This window comes from Erythrolamprus reginae, chromosome 1, assembly GCF_031021105.1.
Source record: "Erythrolamprus reginae isolate rEryReg1 chromosome 1, rEryReg1.hap1, whole genome shotgun sequence".
Classification (NCBI taxonomy): Eukaryota; Metazoa; Chordata; class Lepidosauria; order Squamata; family Dipsadidae; genus Erythrolamprus; species Erythrolamprus reginae.
Genome location: NC_091950.1, coordinates 85,513,861 through 85,532,085, shown reverse-complemented (window position 1 = coordinate 85,532,085; position 18,225 = coordinate 85,513,861). Strand labels below are relative to the sequence as shown.

Sequence of the window (18,225 nt, the reverse complement as noted above, 5' to 3'; positions counted from 1 at the left end):
ATAGTGTCTCTGCCAGCGAAAACAGAGCTTGGGAGGGCTGGCAGAGGGTTGCAGGAGGCCAGCACAGCTGAAAACGGAGCCCAGGAGCCTTTTTTCACTGGCAGAGTGTTCAGGCCACCAGAGGTTCCCCCAATACGAATGACTCCAAGCTGGCCATACCCACCTTGCCCCCCCAGGTCAAACACAACTCTGATGCAGCCCCATTTAAATCGAGTTTCACATCCCTGATTTAGATGCTACATCTCCTTACTAGTTACATTGCAAAGGATGCTAGGAAAGAACACGTCTTCACAATTCAGTCTTGTTTGAAAAAAACTACAGGCATCCTCTTTCCATAAGTATTCTGAGATTAATTTCTTTTTCTTTTTTTTCATTTGTACTTTATCATGTGTTTGTTGTGACATTCATTAGCAGTATTTCATTAAAAGTATATAGGAAGACAAGATGAATTTGAAATGAAATGAAGTCACAATTTGGATGAGTTTCATAATAAAACACATGTTTGAAACGAATATGAGAAAGCACAAGGAACTGTCAATGAACAGGAAAGTGGGAATGCATAGGAGCAGTTGCCTAATCGTAACACATTTTTTTAATAAACACTAGAAATAAAAAGGCTAAAGATTTTGATGACACTTCTAGTTTGAGGAAACCATTTCCAATTTCTTCCTTGGTTTGTTGTCTTTTTAAATATAAATTCAAGCTGGCTGCCTCTCTCTTCTCTTGTTTTGGCCTATTTTCCCCTCTTAAGCTCCTCACTCTCCATATGTTCTCTCAGATCCACCCCTTCACTGCTCCCGTCATCTCCTGTTCCCACTCATGGCTCAATGGTTCCATTCATGTTGCTACTGATTCTTGAAACCAACTCCCACTCCTTGCTTGGCAAACACTTCCTCTTACCTTTAGATCTTGCCTAGTAACTTGCTTGCCATTAGTTTCTACAACAGAAATTCTTCATATTTTGTTTACTTGCAGTGCTCTCAAATATCTTGCCCAAAGAGTTCTAAATATATCTTAAAATCCAGCCGGAGCTGAAAACCTAAATCTAGCTTCTCCTCATTTCTCCAAAGCCCCAAACCATAAAAGAACTATTTTTGGTTACCATTAGTATTCTGGTTTCTGGTAGAAATTTAGCAAGTACAAATAACTCTTATTAAATGCATTATTTCATGAATAAAGAAACTCCATTTTATTCTCTGCTCTTCCGGAATTCAAACACATTTCATACAGGCACTTATCTCTTGGTCCGTTATCTTCCTTAATTGCATTTCTCACCTTCCTTCTCCTTCTCCACTTAACAAGATTTATTTTCCTAACCGCATGATTTCTAAAACAGCAGCCCTGACTGTTAATCAACACAGAATACTTTTGCTTACTTGGGAGCGGCACGGAAAAACCTCCACATTTCTCTTCAGCAACGTTGAAACTCCACCCTTCTTCCCCACTGACGTGCCAAATACATCACTATTTAACCCATTCCTCCCCTTAATATCTTCTTCCAGACACCTGTTCTCTACGTTTTTGGGCCCTTCTGAATTTAGGGTTTACCCAGCGAGCGTCTGATTCTTCCTCACTAGATTCTGGACTCATAGCCACATCCTGTGGCTGGCCTCCCACCTGTTCTACTACCTGTAACCCCGGGCCCACTACTAATTCATAAACACTATCTGTATCAGAGTCCTCAATTCCTTCATCATCCTCCAACTGACCAGGAGTATGTACAACAATTAGTAAGAAGGGACTCAGTTCCAATCCTTGCTGAGCAGTCTATTGCCTCCAAACAAAGACACTGCAATTTTCTGTTAAGAATGGAAGAGTTAAAGCAGGGGTGTCAAATTCAAGGCCTGCGTGCCAAATCAGGCTTGTGGGCTGCCCTGGAAATAGTGAAGGACCAGCCTGTGCTTCGGCCTGTGAGTGCTTCTGCCAGTGAGAACGGGCTTCCAATTACTGTTTTCAGCTAGACCGGCCTCCTGCAACCCTCTGCCAGTGAAAACGGAGCTCAGGAAGGCTGCATGAGCCTGTTTTCACTGGTAGAGCACTCGGGCCACCAAAGGGCATCCATGACATCAATGACGTCAAGCTGGCCATGCCCATTTTGGCCACGCCCCCTGCCTACCCTCCGAAGTCAAACACAACCCTGATGCGGCCCTCAATGAAATCGAGTTTGACATCTGTGAATTAAAGAATTAAATGACATCCCTCTGGATCAGAGCACAGTTTCAAGAAGTTTGGAATTCTTTCCCATTGTTACAGTGGGTCAAATCAATTAGAAAGAGGCATCTATAAATAAAATCAAGATTAATAATAATAATAATAATAATAATAATAATAATAATAATTTATTAGATTTGTATGCTACCCCTCTCCAACGACTCGGAGCGGCTCACAACAATAACAACAATGTTACAAATCCAATATATTTAAAAGACATCTAAAAACCCGTCATTTAAAACCATGCAACACAATCATGCCATACATAAACAATATAAGCCCAGGGGTATTCCCCCCCTCTCACTGTGACTTGTTGGAAGCAATCTAATGGCCTAGTCTGAACATAACCCAGACTGCATAACACATGCAGCTCCAAGGATACCCCATAACTGCAGTAGTGAAATTCAGCAGTAAAATGATTGATTTTCAGCAGCAGATTTCTTCTGTGAGGAAAAATGCTCTCATTCTCACTCTGATGCCCACCTATCTCCAGAGCTGAGCAGAAAATTGCTCATTTCTTTCAGGCCCATCTTTTCAGTTTATACCATTATTGCACCATAAGGCTTTTAGAACCCTGCCAAGTTGAGAAGCTGAATTCCAACTCCTGATACCCTGTCTTTTTTTTCCCTTGAACCCTGACGTTGTTTTTCTCTGAAGATGTTTCACTTCTTCTCTAATAAGCTTCTTCAGGTCTGAGACAAGTCCAGTTGTCTCTTTCACGTTGTCTCTTGAAAAAGCACCTTCGGGGTAGCTGGAAATAGTAACCACCAGTTGCTAAATAAGAGATATCTGTACTCCACACACAAATTTGTCAACATTTATTCCAGGTACAAATATAGAAAAACAATGTAATGTTTATGGTACCCTCCCCATTCCCTTTTCTGCCTCACTTGTCTTTTATGTCTGTCTGTCTGTCTGTCTGTCTGTCCCTACCTACCTACCTAATTTACCTATCTATCAGCAGTTGGTGCACTGTAAAGCAAAATGCCAGCTTTCAGCATATAAAAATAGTGGATGATTGCATAAAAGAGTGCTTTGTGACTGGCTTCTCCTACCATAACAGTCATTTCATGATTAAGCAAGGTTACAGTGGTCATTTTGTCAAGTAGCCAGAACATACTCTCTAGATTCTAAAAGTGCTCACCAATTTAAAATGGCTGCATATCCCTGTCAAAAAAATCCCAAAAACTGAAACAATCACATTTATCTATCTATCTATCTATCTATCTATCTATCTATCTATCTATCTATCTATCTATCTATCTATCTATCTATCTATCTATCTACCTATCTACCTACCTACCTATCTATCTATTGGATTTATATGCCGCCCCTCTCCGCAGACTCAGGGGGGCTAACAACAGTAATAAAACAGCATATAATAATAATCCAATACTAAAAACAGTTAAAAACCCATTATTATAAAAACCAACCATACATACACATATACCATGCATAAAATTGTAGAGGCCTAGGGGGAAAGAGTATCTCAATTCCCCCATGCCTGGCAGCAGAGGTGGGTTTTAAGCAGTTTATGAAAGGCAAGGAGGGTGGGGGCAATTCTAATCTCTGGGGGGAGTTGGTTCCAGAGGGTCGGGGCCGCCACAGAGAAGGCTCTTCCCCTGGGTCCCGCCAAGCGACATTGTTTAGCTGACGGGACCCGGAGAAGGCCCACTCTGTGGGACCTAACTGGTCGCTGGGATTCGTGCAGCAGAAGGCAGTCCCTGAGATAATCTGGTCCGGTGCCATGAAGGGATTTATAGGTCATTCCTTGACTAAGAGGAAAGCAACTTTCAGAATCCCGAACCTTCATTGGACATTGCATTCCCCATCATGGATCAAGGGTCTGTAGAAGATAGCTATGGCTGCAAACATGACCCTTTGGAAAAGAATCCACTCTTTTGGCTTCTAGTGTGAGCCATGGCTGACTGAAATTCACTAATGAGCAGAAATTAAAACTGCTGTGAAGAATGAAAGACCTGTGATAGACCAGTTCTACAAATCTCCCTGGAAAAGGGGAAATCAAGAAATTGTACATGAGCGCAGTGAATGGCAGAAGAAACAATATCTTAATTCCACAGTGGTGGCAGAGTCTTTCCTAAGGACACTAAGACAGTTAAACTCATTTTCTAATCACATTTGAAAATGTTAACCACTGTATTGAAATTAGAGATCTTTAAAATGGTGAGTTTAGTTTGATACCTGGTGAGTTTTCCCTTTGCATTTAAGAAATTTTAAAGAGAGTCTGAAGAATTTAAAATAACATACAATTGGCAAAAAGTCAAAAAAGAAGTTTTGATTTTAAAAAGTTTTAAGCTGATTGGGAGATCAGACACATTTGGAGTATTGATTATTTTAGTTATGAGATTTGGGGGGAAAACCAAGCATGTAATTAAATAATTTACTCGTGGGAAATGAAACTAAACTCATATTAGTAACCAAAGCTTGATGAGGGTTGCCAATGAACACTAGAGGGGACTAAAGAATTAGGCAGAAAAGAGTTAAATGGGTAAGCAGGCTATAAGTTTTTGTTATTTTAAAGATTGGGTTTTTTTAAAATTATGGAATAAAATTTTAATAACCAATGTCAGAAAAGAAACAGATTTCAATGATAAACTTTTAGAAGATGATTATTTTCATAAACAATATGGAGCTTGAAAGCATGGAAGACAACAAAATTAAAATTACCAATATGGAAATACAAAAAAAAAGAGAAGATCTGGACATGGAATAGCTACAACAGGAAAATTTGGACAACTCTTTTTTGGGATTTACGAAGTAGGTTGGTAAAAGCTTTGAAGACTCCTTTCAAATGCCAAAGAATGATGAAAGCTCAAGTCCTATGATGCTATAGGAATTATTTAAAGGTCATAGGAAAGGTCAATATTGAGTAGCGCAAAACAAAGGAATATAAAGTTTAACTATTTGGCCAGGGATAAGCTATTTGTCTGATATTTCTGTTAAGTCCTGATGAACTGTTTGCTGAACTAAGATTAAAAAATGATTTATGGATTGCATATAGTTAGGTTATGAAGAGAACAGAATTTTTTATGTGTAACATTAAAAAAGGGTTAAAAGTTAATAAATCAGCTTATACTCAGTGTGATGAAGGTTAGAAGGTTATTCTTTTCTATGAAGCCTTTCTCTTTTCTTTTTCCCCTGTACCTTCTGAACATTTTTTCTTCTACTTTAGCTTGTATTCTGTTCATTAAAAACTATTTTTGAGGAAAAAAAACATTCATTAAGTCAACTCATTCATAACAATATACTCTTATATATTCTATTTTGTACAACAAGGAATGCAGCCAATCAAGCCCCAATTATATTTCCTTGCCCTACAAAAGTATTAATTATTCTTAACCTACACTTTTAGTTACTTGTTAAATAAGAGAACAGACTGTGGAAGAAGAAAAAAATTACTTTAGAAGCAAAATATTGTTGCTTTAAATGAACGTTTAGTGCAGCAAAGTATAGAAAGATATAAAAGCAATGTCTTCCTGAAATGTAATTGTTCTAAGCAGTGGCCTGTACTCTTTTGCTTCCAATAGCTCATGAAAAGCCAGTTCATTTGAACAAAAGGAGACACTTTGGCTGCCAAGACACCAAATCTACAGTAAACCTGCCAAAAAGGATGCTGTTCTCATTTACACATTGTAGACAATGTCATGATCACAAGCATCTATAAGAGAGACTAATGATGACAAATGCATTGCACTGTCATGACACGAACCACATAATTGACTTTCTATATGTAATGTCATGGCACAAGAACAAAAGACTGGAGTTTGTGCTGTGACATTCTGACTCATGTTTTTGCACCTGATGTTTATTGTTACAGCACCCTTTTATCCCCCAAAAGACCTTTGATATTCTAACCATAGACCTCCTAAGCTAAAACAAGGTTTGTTCTCTTGTATCTCATTCCGTTCTTGAACTGCTGGTGGTTCATATTTATTTTATTTTATTTTATTTATTATTTATTTATTTTGTCCAATACACAATGAGGGTTTTAGTGGGTATATATATATACATACATACATACATACATACATACATACACATAGTAAAATACATGATGAGGGTTATAGAGGATATACTCATAGTAAAATATATCTAAGAAAGAATAGAAGAGAAGATATAGGAATAGAACATATCAATGAAAGAATAGAAGAAGAGATATAGCAATAGAAGAAAGGTATAGGAGATATAGGAGAGCAATAGGACAGGGGACGGAAGGCACTCTAGCGCACTTGTACTCGCCCCTTACTGACCTCTTAGGAATCTGGATAGGTCAACTGTGGATAATCTAAGGGTAAAGCGTTGGAGGTTTGGGGATGACACTATGGAGTCCGGTAATGCTTAGTTTATAGTACTTTTTCCCTTTTCCTGTGAGGAAATGCATCTCTCTATGTTTCAATCTGTGAAAGGATAGTGTTGTGGTTGGCTCTGGGTCAGCTTCTGCAACGGAGAATTTGGACATTGCTTCAGGGGAAATCTTGGGTTCACAGAGATGCGTGTTATTGCCAGAAGATTCTGATAGTGAAGATTCATTGCCAAGGACAGAAAGTGGGGGAGGAGAGATGGGTGCAGCCAGCCCATCAGTTTATGCTCCCATTAGTGAGACATCAGACTCGGAGGAGGATCCGCTGGTAGATGCCCATATGCACAGGCTCATGGCAAGAAGGGACCAGCTGCGCAGGTATCATCGAAGACAAGGGAGAACACCTGTTGCTGAGGCAATTCAGTTAATGTGTTTGAATTACGGGCGTTGGGGAGTGTGCGTGTGGGTGTTTATCTGTTTGGAGAAAGACCATTGCAAATGTTTGGTTTACTCCAGGACTTCTACTGACCTTTTGGACACTTCACAGTTAACTAACTCTTGTGGACTCATAGAAGGGGGCGGCTGTGAGGATTCACAGCTGCCTTAATTGCTCGTTTGTTTTTGCCTTTGGCTGTATTCCAGGGCTGTTATCTGGGTGAGAGAAATTTGGCTCTTTTTAAAATGTGTGCTTTAAAAAACGGTTTGTATAAACTATTTTCATTTCTTCTGTGCCGGTGTGTGTTTGAATTTGCATTCCTAACTCACTGGGGGCTATTAGTGAAGAGCCCGGCATAACAGATAGGGAATGGTTCCTTACCTTTAATTTGTACAATGGCCGTCCGAGATGAAGATAATCCCTTTATATTGTGGGCTTCACAGGAGAAAACTGTGCTTTGATTAATACCTAGGAATCAGTCAAGAAAAAATAATACTTTTAGAAAACTAGAAAACAATATCAATATTTAATAATCCCCGAGTTAGGATTTTACAGATTTCACACACTGCTCAGATTTTACCTACACAACTCAAAGGAATGAACTGAAAGCTGATCCAAAATTATGTGGGCGTTTTGTGTGCACGTTAGTACATTTATTATTTATTTATAGGTTATCATCATCCAATTCCAAAAGAATCTGGGTGGCATACAAAACCAAAAAACCTTGGTAAAACAATTAAAACATAAAACTGCACAGACAGGCTGGACTAAAACAATCTTAATAAGAACACAAATCACAACAGCCCCTCCCCCCCACCCAAATACACCAATAAATTAATCCCAGCCCTGGATCCAAAACCAGGTTTTAATAGTTTTCTGGAACCCAAAAAAATAAGGTCATTGTACTTATGGGGAGGGAGAGGAAGGGAGGCTGTTCCAGTGAAGTGAATAAAAACAACTAGAAACAGCACACTGGCTCTTCAAAGCCATTGTCTGCACACTCTGTGAAGAAAGACAAACTTCTACCTTTTCTCTTCCTTTCAGAGTTGTGTTTCCATCTACATTTTGGGCTGAATTTTATTCTTTATCTAGAGAGCAGAATATTGCATGCACATGCACACAACAGATTTAAACTTAATATTAACCGCTCCAAACTTGACTGTAAAAAATATGACTTCAGTAACCGAGTTGTCGAAGCGTGGAACTCATTACTGGACTCCATAGTGTCATCCCCAAACCCCCAACACTTTACCCTTAGATTGATTGATTGATTGATTATTTACTTACTTACTTACTTACTTACTTACTTACTTACTTACTTACTTACTTACTTACTTACTGGATTTGTATGCCGCCCCTCTCCAGAGACTCGGGGCGGCTAACAGCAACAATTATCCACGGTTGACCTACCCAGATTCCTAAGAGGTCAGTAAGGGGCGAGTACAAGTGCACTAGAGTGCCTTCGTCCCCTGTCCTATTGCTCTCTTATATCTCCTATACCTTTCTTCTATTCCTATATCTCTTCTTCTATTCTTTCATTGATATGTTCTATTCCTATAACTTCTCTTCTATTCTTTTACTATGAATATATCCTCTATAACCTTTATCATGTATTTTACTATGTGTATACCCACTAAAACCCTCATTGTGTATTGGACAAAATCAATCAATCAATCAATCAATCAATCAATAAAAGGTCAAAAGGTCAAAAGAGGAGCATGGTTGAAAAACAAAAATCAACTATGCTTTCAAGTCAAAATGGAATTTTTACTTCATTTTGAACTTGTAAAAATCCAGGTAATCATGCCTGAGCAATCTGAAACTTATTTAAAGGAAGTTTCATCTGATCCCATAAACAAGCTTCCTGGTAGTAAGAAAATCCTGTAAAATGATCCCTCCGAGTCAAAGGTTAGTAGAATTGCTAGGTAGTTTACAGGTAGGCCTATATAGGTACATACAATATAAATGTATGTATGCATGCATGTATGATAAATCAATTTAAAATTGCAGCTTGCAGTTGCAAGGTACAGAATAAAAACATTAAAATGCAAAATACAAAAACAGTATCAACAAGATATTAAAAAATACCAATGAGGATTGAGAACAAATCCCCTAAGAGCTTAATAGCACAATAATATTGCATCTCACAGACCATCTAAATCCCAAACCCTGGAATATATCTGGGTCTTCAATATTTTGTGAAAGTCCAGCAGGGTCAGGATCAATGTAACCTCAGAGGATAAGGCAGAATTCGGGTTATGGTATTTTTAATTGAGGGGATCCAGGGTGTGCACCTCCTGTCCTAACCATTAACCATGATTTACAAATTCCAATGGTTAAATTTTGAAGAAGAAAAAAAACCCTACATGAAAGCTTAGTATTATAAGTGAACATATTACCAGCTCCTACAATAAAGATCATCAAGAGAAAACATGGGATGCCAACTGAACCCAGAAATTGTAAAGTTCCAAGTCCAGTGAGTCCAGTGCCAATAGCCCTGGCCTTCAATGAAGGATTATCTCTTCTTCAGTATAAATCACTGGAAAGAGGTTATCCAAATAGGATTTTTCTGATAAGTAACAATTAGCTTTGCAATTCCTACAATTATTCATGATAGAACAATGGGATGGAAGGTCAGCCAGCAATGGGAAGGGAATGTTTCTTGGAAGGTTTATTTTGTCCCTTATCACACCCAATGATAAGAAGCAAGGCCTCTGACTGGAGCTTAATGAGTGATTTCCCTCAGGCAAAAGTATTGACTCTGCTATTATTGTTGACAGACAGCATGTTGGCTGGAAGCACAGAACTATTGTGACTCAGAAAATGCATTTTTAAGCTTCCTGCAGAAGTCTTAGAAGAGCAATGAGATTCTGAATGAGATCACAAACTTACTTTTCAATGTCCAATTTGCACCACTGCATATTTTTCATTTTGTTTTTGTAATTTCCTTGTAGTAATGCTTGCAAAAGAAACACAACTGATACCACCATCTAAGTTTCCATTACTTAGAAAACAGGAAGTGGGAAGTTTTGAAGAAAATACATAGTCCCTGGAGTTTTCAACCTCATATTCAACTTGCTTTATAGTACTTGTTTCAGAGTGGGCCTTCTCCAGTCCCGTCAACTAAACAATGTCGTTTGGCGGGACCCAGGGGAAGTGCCTTCTCTGTGGCGGCCCCGGCCCTCTGGAGCCAACTCCCCCCAGAGATTAGAATATCCCCCACCCTCCTTGCCTTTCGTATGCTCCTTAAAACCCACCTTTGCCATCAGGCATGGGAGAACTGAGATATTCTTTCCCCCTAGGCTTCTACAATTTATGTATGGTATGTTAGTATGTATGATTGGTTTTATAATAAGGGTTTTTAGCTGTTTTAATATTGGATTGTCGCATGTTGTTTTTACCACTGTTGTTAGCCGCCCCTAGTCTACGGAGAGGGGCGGCATACAAATCCAATAAATAAATAAATAAATATGCTTAATCTGAGCTACAGCTGAGGCTGCCTTTCGAGAAAGCATGGTGTACTGTCAAAATTTGTCTGCAACAATCTTTATGTTATCTTCACTAAAACTGAAGTTAACAACCATAAGCAGATCAAAAGGTGAATCAAGATATGTCAACAAGTTTTAAAACCTTGCGAAACCTCAAAATTGCATAGTTTACATCGACTGATTAAACAATGAAAACATTCTTGTTGCTCTTTCATACAATATTCAGCATGTTCCCAATATCTTCTAGGCATAGGCATATATAAACACAGAAAAGCCAGACTGTCCTGAAAAGGTAATCAACTTTTTAATATAAATAAGTTTAACCACTGAAAACGTTGCCTCTTCCCAATCTATTTATTAGTTTCTTTTAGCATTCCTGTGCTCTTCCCCTGCTGATGCCAGGCTTTTTTCCCCTTCCTTACACACCTTTGTTCTTGTATGCCTAAGGAACAATAATTTTTTACAAGGTTTTAGCAGATTCATCTGATCTTTTCACTTCCTCCTTAGTGTCTGTGCAGAACAGGCATTAAATGAAATAGGGCATGTTAGGGCTCTGTTACAAGCTTTACAACCACATATATACCTGTTTGAGGAAGCAATATTTCCTTCCAATTTTAAGATAAATATCAATAGGAAATTCTCCTTTGCAGGTCTCCTATTTTGTCTTAAATCTAGAATGTCTTTTATTTGCTCTTAAACATAGGAAAATATTCACTACAGATATATCTTTAAATTTGTCTTGAAAATCTCAAAGTTCTAGGTCAGAGGTGCCGAACTCGTGACGGCACGTCGCCATGTGACGTATCACAACTTTTCCTCCCTTTGAGAAAACGGGTGGGCGTGGCCAGTGTGTGATGCATCCAGGCTGCGGAGTTTGACACCCCTGTTCTAGATGGCAATTGTTGAATCTCCTTTGTTGTAGATTCAGTTATGTTTTCTTTCGCCTACTACAAACTGGTTGGTATATAGTAAGCTTTTGATATTTGATAGAAAATAGAAACATTCATACAAGTCATTACAAATAATAAACAATTTTGAAAATAAAAGCATCTTTCCAACAAAATGCAGTGGTACCTCTACCTAAGAACGTCTCTACTTACAAACTTTTCTAGATAAGAACTGGGTGTTCAATAATTTTTTGCCTCTTCTCAAGAACCATTTTTCAATTACAAACCCGAGCCACTGAAACTTAACTGGAAAAGGCAGGGAGACGCCTCTGTGGGGCCTCCCTAGGAATCTCCTGGGAGGAAACAGGGCTGGAAAAGGCAGGGAGAAGCCTCTATGGGGGCTCTCTAGGAATCTCCTGGGAGGAAACAGGGCCGGAAAAGGCGGGGAGAAGCCTCTATGGGGCCTCTCTAGGAATCTCCTGGGAGGAAAGAGGGCCTCCACCCTCCCTGCAGTTTCCCCAATCATACGCATTATTTGCTTTTACATTGAGTCTTATGGGAAAAAATGCTTCTTCTTACAAACTTTTCTACTTAAGAACCTGGTCATGGAACGAATTAAATTCGTAAGTAGAGGTACTGGGATGGGGGAGAGAGAAACGCATCTTTTTTAAAAAAAATTTTTTTATCTAACTTGCCACTCAGAAAATTTTGAGAAACCCTGTTCTCTTTCATGAATTCAGTTCTATATTGAGTTCTCATTTAAAAAAATTCTTTTTAACACACTTGAGATACAATTTTACATTGTGTAAGGTATATTGTTTATACCTTTGCCCTATTAGCCACCTTATTCCTTTATGAATTAGTTTCTGTTTATTATGAGAAGAAGCCTTACCTGACACATTTAGAGTGGAGGGAGAGATATCTGGATGTCCAAACTTGGAATCACCCATCCACCAGATAATTGTCACTGGTTCAGGTGGTCCTACTGCAGCACAGGCCATCTGGAAAGGTCTACCAGGAATGACTGACTGGTCTTTTGGCTCAACAGTGAAATAGGGAACACCTTGAAGAATAAAAGGGAAGGTGTTTGCATGTTATGAATTGAAATAGACACATTTAATTCTTTCTTAGCAGTTTATATTTAACAAAACATTAACGTCTCTTGCTCTCACAGAATATATTTTTGTATTTGTGGCCATTTTTGTCACTTGCTCTACAAAAAAACAACTCCACTGTCATTTGCAAGATCAAATGTGTCTTTGTATATTTTGCTGCTGAAGGGATAAGTTGATCATTGAATGGAAGAAGAAAGAAAGGAATAATTATTTTGATATACTGCCAGGTAATTTTTGAAACTATCCTAGCCTTTCTTGAAAATTTGGAATGTGACCTATTGACTGCTTGGTACAAAAATGGAGTTGAGAGTGGATTTTACTATCTAATCCTTCTTTCAGATAATTAAAAGAAAAATTTCAACTGGTTTTGATAGAAAGAGGATCAAATAAATATGGTTTGCTGATGAAGGATTAGTCTTTTCTCTTTTGTTGTGTAAACTGTATCATAAGCATTAGTCAACAAAAGCATTTTACTATGCACCTAAATGCATATCTGAGAAATAATTAAAAGATAGCAACATAATTAGAAGCATGTATATTAAAAGCACCAAAATGGCATATGTCAAATTTAGAAACTGTCAGAAGTTATATTCCTATTTTGCATTCTGATTCTGAATACCTTTCTTTGGCTAGTTATTAAAAAAATGTATTCAGAGATATAGGTGGCCCTTATTCTAATCTAAACAAAAAATAATAAAATCTACAGCAAAGAAAAGCTCTATAGTGCTTTTCTTGAAGTCTTAATTTATTCTACAGGTGTCAAACTCAAGGCCCTGGCGGGTAGTTAGATCTGGCCTACGGGGCAAGGGTGTGTTCTGGATCCTTTTGCTGCTGGTTTGCTCAGGATTGCACCATGCACACACAAGGCAATCAAAAAATAGCTTCTGCACATGTGCAGAAGCAAAATCCAAGACGGTGGCGCCCACGGAGACACCGACAGAACCAGCTCTGTGAATTTATCACTGAGTTACTAACAGTTCTAAAGAACCAGTTAGAACCAGTAGGAACCCACCTCTGCCATGGGGCCACCCTGGAAAAAACAGTGAAGGACTGGCCTGCAGTGCTTCTGCCAGTGAAAACAGGTTCTTTGAGCCCTATTTTCACTAGCAGAGGATTGCAGGAGGCTATGGCAGCTGAAAACGGAGCTCGGGAGCCTATTTTTGCTGGCACAGCACACGAGTCACCAAAAGCACCCCCGACACAAGTGATGTTGAGTTGGCCACACCCACTCTGGTCACACCCACTGCAGCGCCTCGAGCTCAAACGCGGACCTAATGCGGCCCTCAATGAAATCAAGTTTGATACCTCTGGTCTATGCTATATGTTAGAGTAGCTAATTAATCCTAAATGATGCTTGTTAATGGAAGGGGAGAAATTGTACCAATGCTGATATATTCATAATAAAACTACATTTATTGTGAATTCCTGAGAGAAGATTAAAAATATGCTTTAATGACAAATTGAATAAAATTTATTTTATTCAATAAAATTTTCCGCCAATCAAATATTTCATACTAACCAAATAGAAACATAGAAACATAGAAGACTGACGGCAGAAAAAGACCTCATGATCCATGTAGTCTGCCCTTATACTATTTCCTGTATTTTATCTTAGAATGGATATATGTTTATCCCAGGCATGTTTAAATTCAGTTACTGTGACTTTATCAACCAAATACCTGAAAATGTATTTAACATACCGGTATACAGTATTTCAAAGTTTAATTGGTTTTATTTATTATTTATTTATTTATTTATTTATTTATTAGATTTGTATGGTTTTTTCAAAATAGCTTACAGAAAAAAATGTAGTTTATAATAGAAAAATCACAGCTTTTCTTGTTTCAAATCACTTAGATGTGTACACTCAGTTTTTCATGTTTCTCTTCTATATACTCTTTAAATTTCTTTTCAAGTAGGTTTCTATCCATAATTGATTGGTGCTCCCAGAAATTATGTAACTTATTAACATATACTCTCTTGATGTATTGAATATGTTTGGATTTATTTTAAATTCTAACCACTTATCTGCACTTGAAGATAATAACTTTGAACAAACCTGTCTATGTTTAGCAATTTTAGTAGCAAGAATGCATAATCTAAACTTCTGGAAATCACTGATATTTACCAGTATTTTAACTCTGATAGGATTATATCACAAACTGATATTTACACAATGGCAACACAATCAGATAAAGAAAAATAAGCCCTAACAGAGTCCTAACTATGCAGAAATGTTCATTCTTAGTTTTAAGTCATTTGACCTCTGATTAGCTGCCTGATCATAAACAAATATCTCAATCCTTTAAACATTTTCTAAGTGACATATAAAATCTAGTTGACACAGCTTTTTTCAACTATATGAATTGCTTGCAATATCTTGTGGACATGATTCTAAACCAGATATGAATTTTCTTGATTGATTTCAATGTAACACTCAATGTTCACTGAACTATAGAGAATAAGATACAGAAGAATAATCGTAATTAAATAGAGTAAACAGAATAAGATACAGAAGAATATGGCAAAGTCCAAATAGCCTGATTAAACACAACTGGACTAAGCAACCTTCCTCAGAACTGACTAGAACAGGAACTGCTCCATGGCCAATCAAAAAAGACCCTATCATCAAATACTATGGAGGTAGTATGAATATCAGGGCTTGAATAAGCTAATTTAAACAATAAGTTAAGCAAGAAGAATGGGGTGTATCCAGAGAAAAACATCACACCCAAAAAGTTTATTTCCTCATACCTTATCCATTTCTCTCCTTTTTCTAATTTTTAAGCCACTAAATTCACTTTTAATTTAATACCTGGAAATCAGTGGCAGCTGGGATGCCTTAGTTAATCATCATCCATGCTTTAAATGAACACATTTGATCTGTAGGACCCCAAAACATTCTGTTTGTGCTTCCTTGCAAAAAAATTATATCCTGGGTCAATACACTTTAAAATCCTTTTTAATGTTATACGCACCTGAACATATTTTAAAATAATCATTTAAAAAACCCAGTTAATAAGTTAGTTAGTTACTTCATTCTAATTATATGATACAAATTGACCAGGGTCACAGCTTCAGGGTTCACTCAAGCTCTTTAATATTTTAGGTTTAATCATCCAATTTTCTTTATGGCTGTGGGCATAAAGGCTGTGATCAGCTCCCAAACAAACTTTCTAATCATCTAAATAGGTCTCAGCCTTCTATCTTTTTAATTATGAGAGGACTAACACTTAGGGGAAAAGTATCTGAGTTATGAGTCATGAACTCCCTGATCTGTCCTCTCCTCAACAGGAAATTCAAGTGTCAATTCTAAGATCTGGTGCAAATATAGTATATGAAGCTTGGCAAAATGAACACAAGCTTGCTCCGCATAATATGCTAAACCAGGATACCGGCTGTTTTATTTTGGCTTAGCACAAATGCAGCTATTTTCCTCCTTTTGAATACTATGTTTCATTGTTTACCCTTAGGCATATTTAATAGTATGTAAATGTGAAGCCATTAATTAGGTTGGTATATCATGTTGACCTTGGGCTAGTCACTTTCTCTCAACCCTTGGAAGAAAGCAATGAAAAATTGCTTCTGAAAAACTTTGCCAAGAAAACTGCAGGGATTTGTCCAGGCAGTAATCAGGAATTGAATGGAAGGGGGGGGGGATCATAGTATATGGCTTAGTGTCTGATTTCACATCAGGAATTACTGTTCATTCAATAAACAATGCAGTAGTTCAACAAATTAAGATTTAGCACAAAGCTGTTAATGTAGCTTTGAACTATACTGGGAAAGAAAGAAAGAAAAATAGATGCCACAGATTCATATGCTATTTAAATGACATGACATGACATGAAATTCAGCTGGGAAAGGTTGCAAGTACGAACGCTGAGTTTCCTTTCACTGTTCTTCCATTCTAATCTTCTTTCCCAGTTCCACTGATATTCTCAGAAGGAAAATGCAGTCAAAGCAACTGTGTCAGCTCTTTCAAAGTCCAGACTAGAAGCACCAACCAAGACTACAGTAATTGAATCTTGCAAGTTTGTATTATCTATGTATGTATCTATGTATGTATCTATGTATGTATCTATGTATGTATCTATGTATCTATCATCTATCTATCTATCTATCTATCTATCTATCTATCTATCTATCTATCTATCTATCTATCTATCTATCTATCTATCTATCTATCTGATTTATAAGCCGCCTAATATAACCCTTAATACTAAAACATTCATATCCATTCAGCTGGGGCAAGATGGCATCATTCACTGGCCCCAGGCCTGTTTCACGGCCATTCAGAAGGCAAGGAGTTTGGGGATTGTGCAGCTCCCTGGGGGGAATTGATTCCATAGAGCCGGGGCCAACACAGAGAAGCCCCCCTGTGCGGTCCCGCCAGCCGACATTGTCTAAACGAAGGGACCTTGAGAAGACCAACTCTGTGGGCCCTAACCAGCCGCTGGGAAGTATGCAGCAGAAGGCGGTCCCGTACATAATCTGGTCCTAAGACATGGAGGGCTTTAAAGGTGATAATCAACATTAGGTATTATCTCTCTGCTTGTGTTTACAATGCAGTTCAAGAAAATAGGGAGGATCCCTTTGCAGACATTGGCCAAGGCCCCTTTCTGCAGGCTCAGCTGCCTCTTCTCTGACTGTTGCCTCATCTGGGGTTCTTCCACCTCTTCCTATTTTTCAAGGACATTTTCACAGAACATTATATGTTGTCTGCATCCATTCTCAAAAATGTCCTAGATCCTCAAAGTCTGCTCAAGTACGCCATTATTCCACCATCATTCTTCCAGTATCCCCCACCCCAGGACTGCAAGCTTCCTTGATTTTTATTTCATTTAAGTTACTTTGAAATAAATATATGAAATGAAAAACCTGCAAAGTAAGGTGCCAGACTCAAGTATCCTTCAAATTCCCAACTATAACTCCTGGCCCCTACAGGAAAAAAAATGTGATTTGTTTAAAGATGAGGCTATCTGGCCAGAAAACCAATGGCTGAGGTAAACTACGATGGTGAAAATGTCTTGAAGGATTGAAAGAAGATTAGGAAACACTCACAAGGGGGCTGTTCTCTTTTTGAGAGACTTCTCCTAATCTGCTATTTGGTTCAAAGCTAGGGAAATCTCTGCACTACTCTAGTGTTCTCCTGGGTCTGCTTTTAATTTTTAGTTAGAATAATAATAATTAATAATAATTTATTAAATTTGTATGCCGCCCCTCTTCGAAGACTCGGGGCGGCTCACAACAATAATAATAACAATATTACAATGGAAACAAATCTAATATTAAAACAACATCTAAAAAACCGATCATTTAAAAAAACATGCAACACACGCATACCATACATAAAAATATAATATAGAATAGTATTTTAGGACACACATCTGCCATAAGAATGACTTAATGATATTCTTTCAGATATTAAATACCTCACAAAGCTGACATATAAGTATTGAGTAATAAATTTAATTGACAGCTTGTTTTGTTTTGTTCCTAAAGAGACAGTTGCTCAAAATCCAAATCAAATAGCTCTTTGGCTCTCTTGGCTTTGAACTTGATTTTTTATTTTATTTTAGTAAAGTAAAAGCAATACTGTTTGACCTTCACAGTTTAAGTTATGTCAACAGAAGCTTTTAGCCATACAAATTTCTGGGAGGGGGTGGGATTCTATTTTTTATATAGGTAAGGATAGAAATGTAACCTGAGAAAACATCTCAGACAAGATCCTCCCTAGTTCTCGTGAAAATAAAGGGAGGGAAGA

At 37.8% G+C, this 18,225-nt stretch overlaps 1 protein-coding gene across 2 annotated transcripts in view; it reads right to left on the bottom strand.

The window, feature by feature from the left end:
- TYRO3 (TYRO3 protein tyrosine kinase) overlaps positions 1-18,225 on the bottom strand; it is a 91,260-nt gene that overhangs the window by 47,262 nt on the left and 25,773 nt on the right. For both annotated transcript variants that reach the window (XM_070757410.1, XM_070757416.1), the window contains exons 4-5: positions 12,236-12,406; positions 7,350-7,436 (exon numbers count right to left, since the gene is read on the bottom strand). In XM_070757410.1, coding sequence (XP_070613511.1) covers positions 7,350-7,436; positions 12,236-12,406 — 258 coding nt within the window. The remainder of the gene's footprint in view (positions 1-7,349; positions 7,437-12,235; positions 12,407-18,225) is intronic.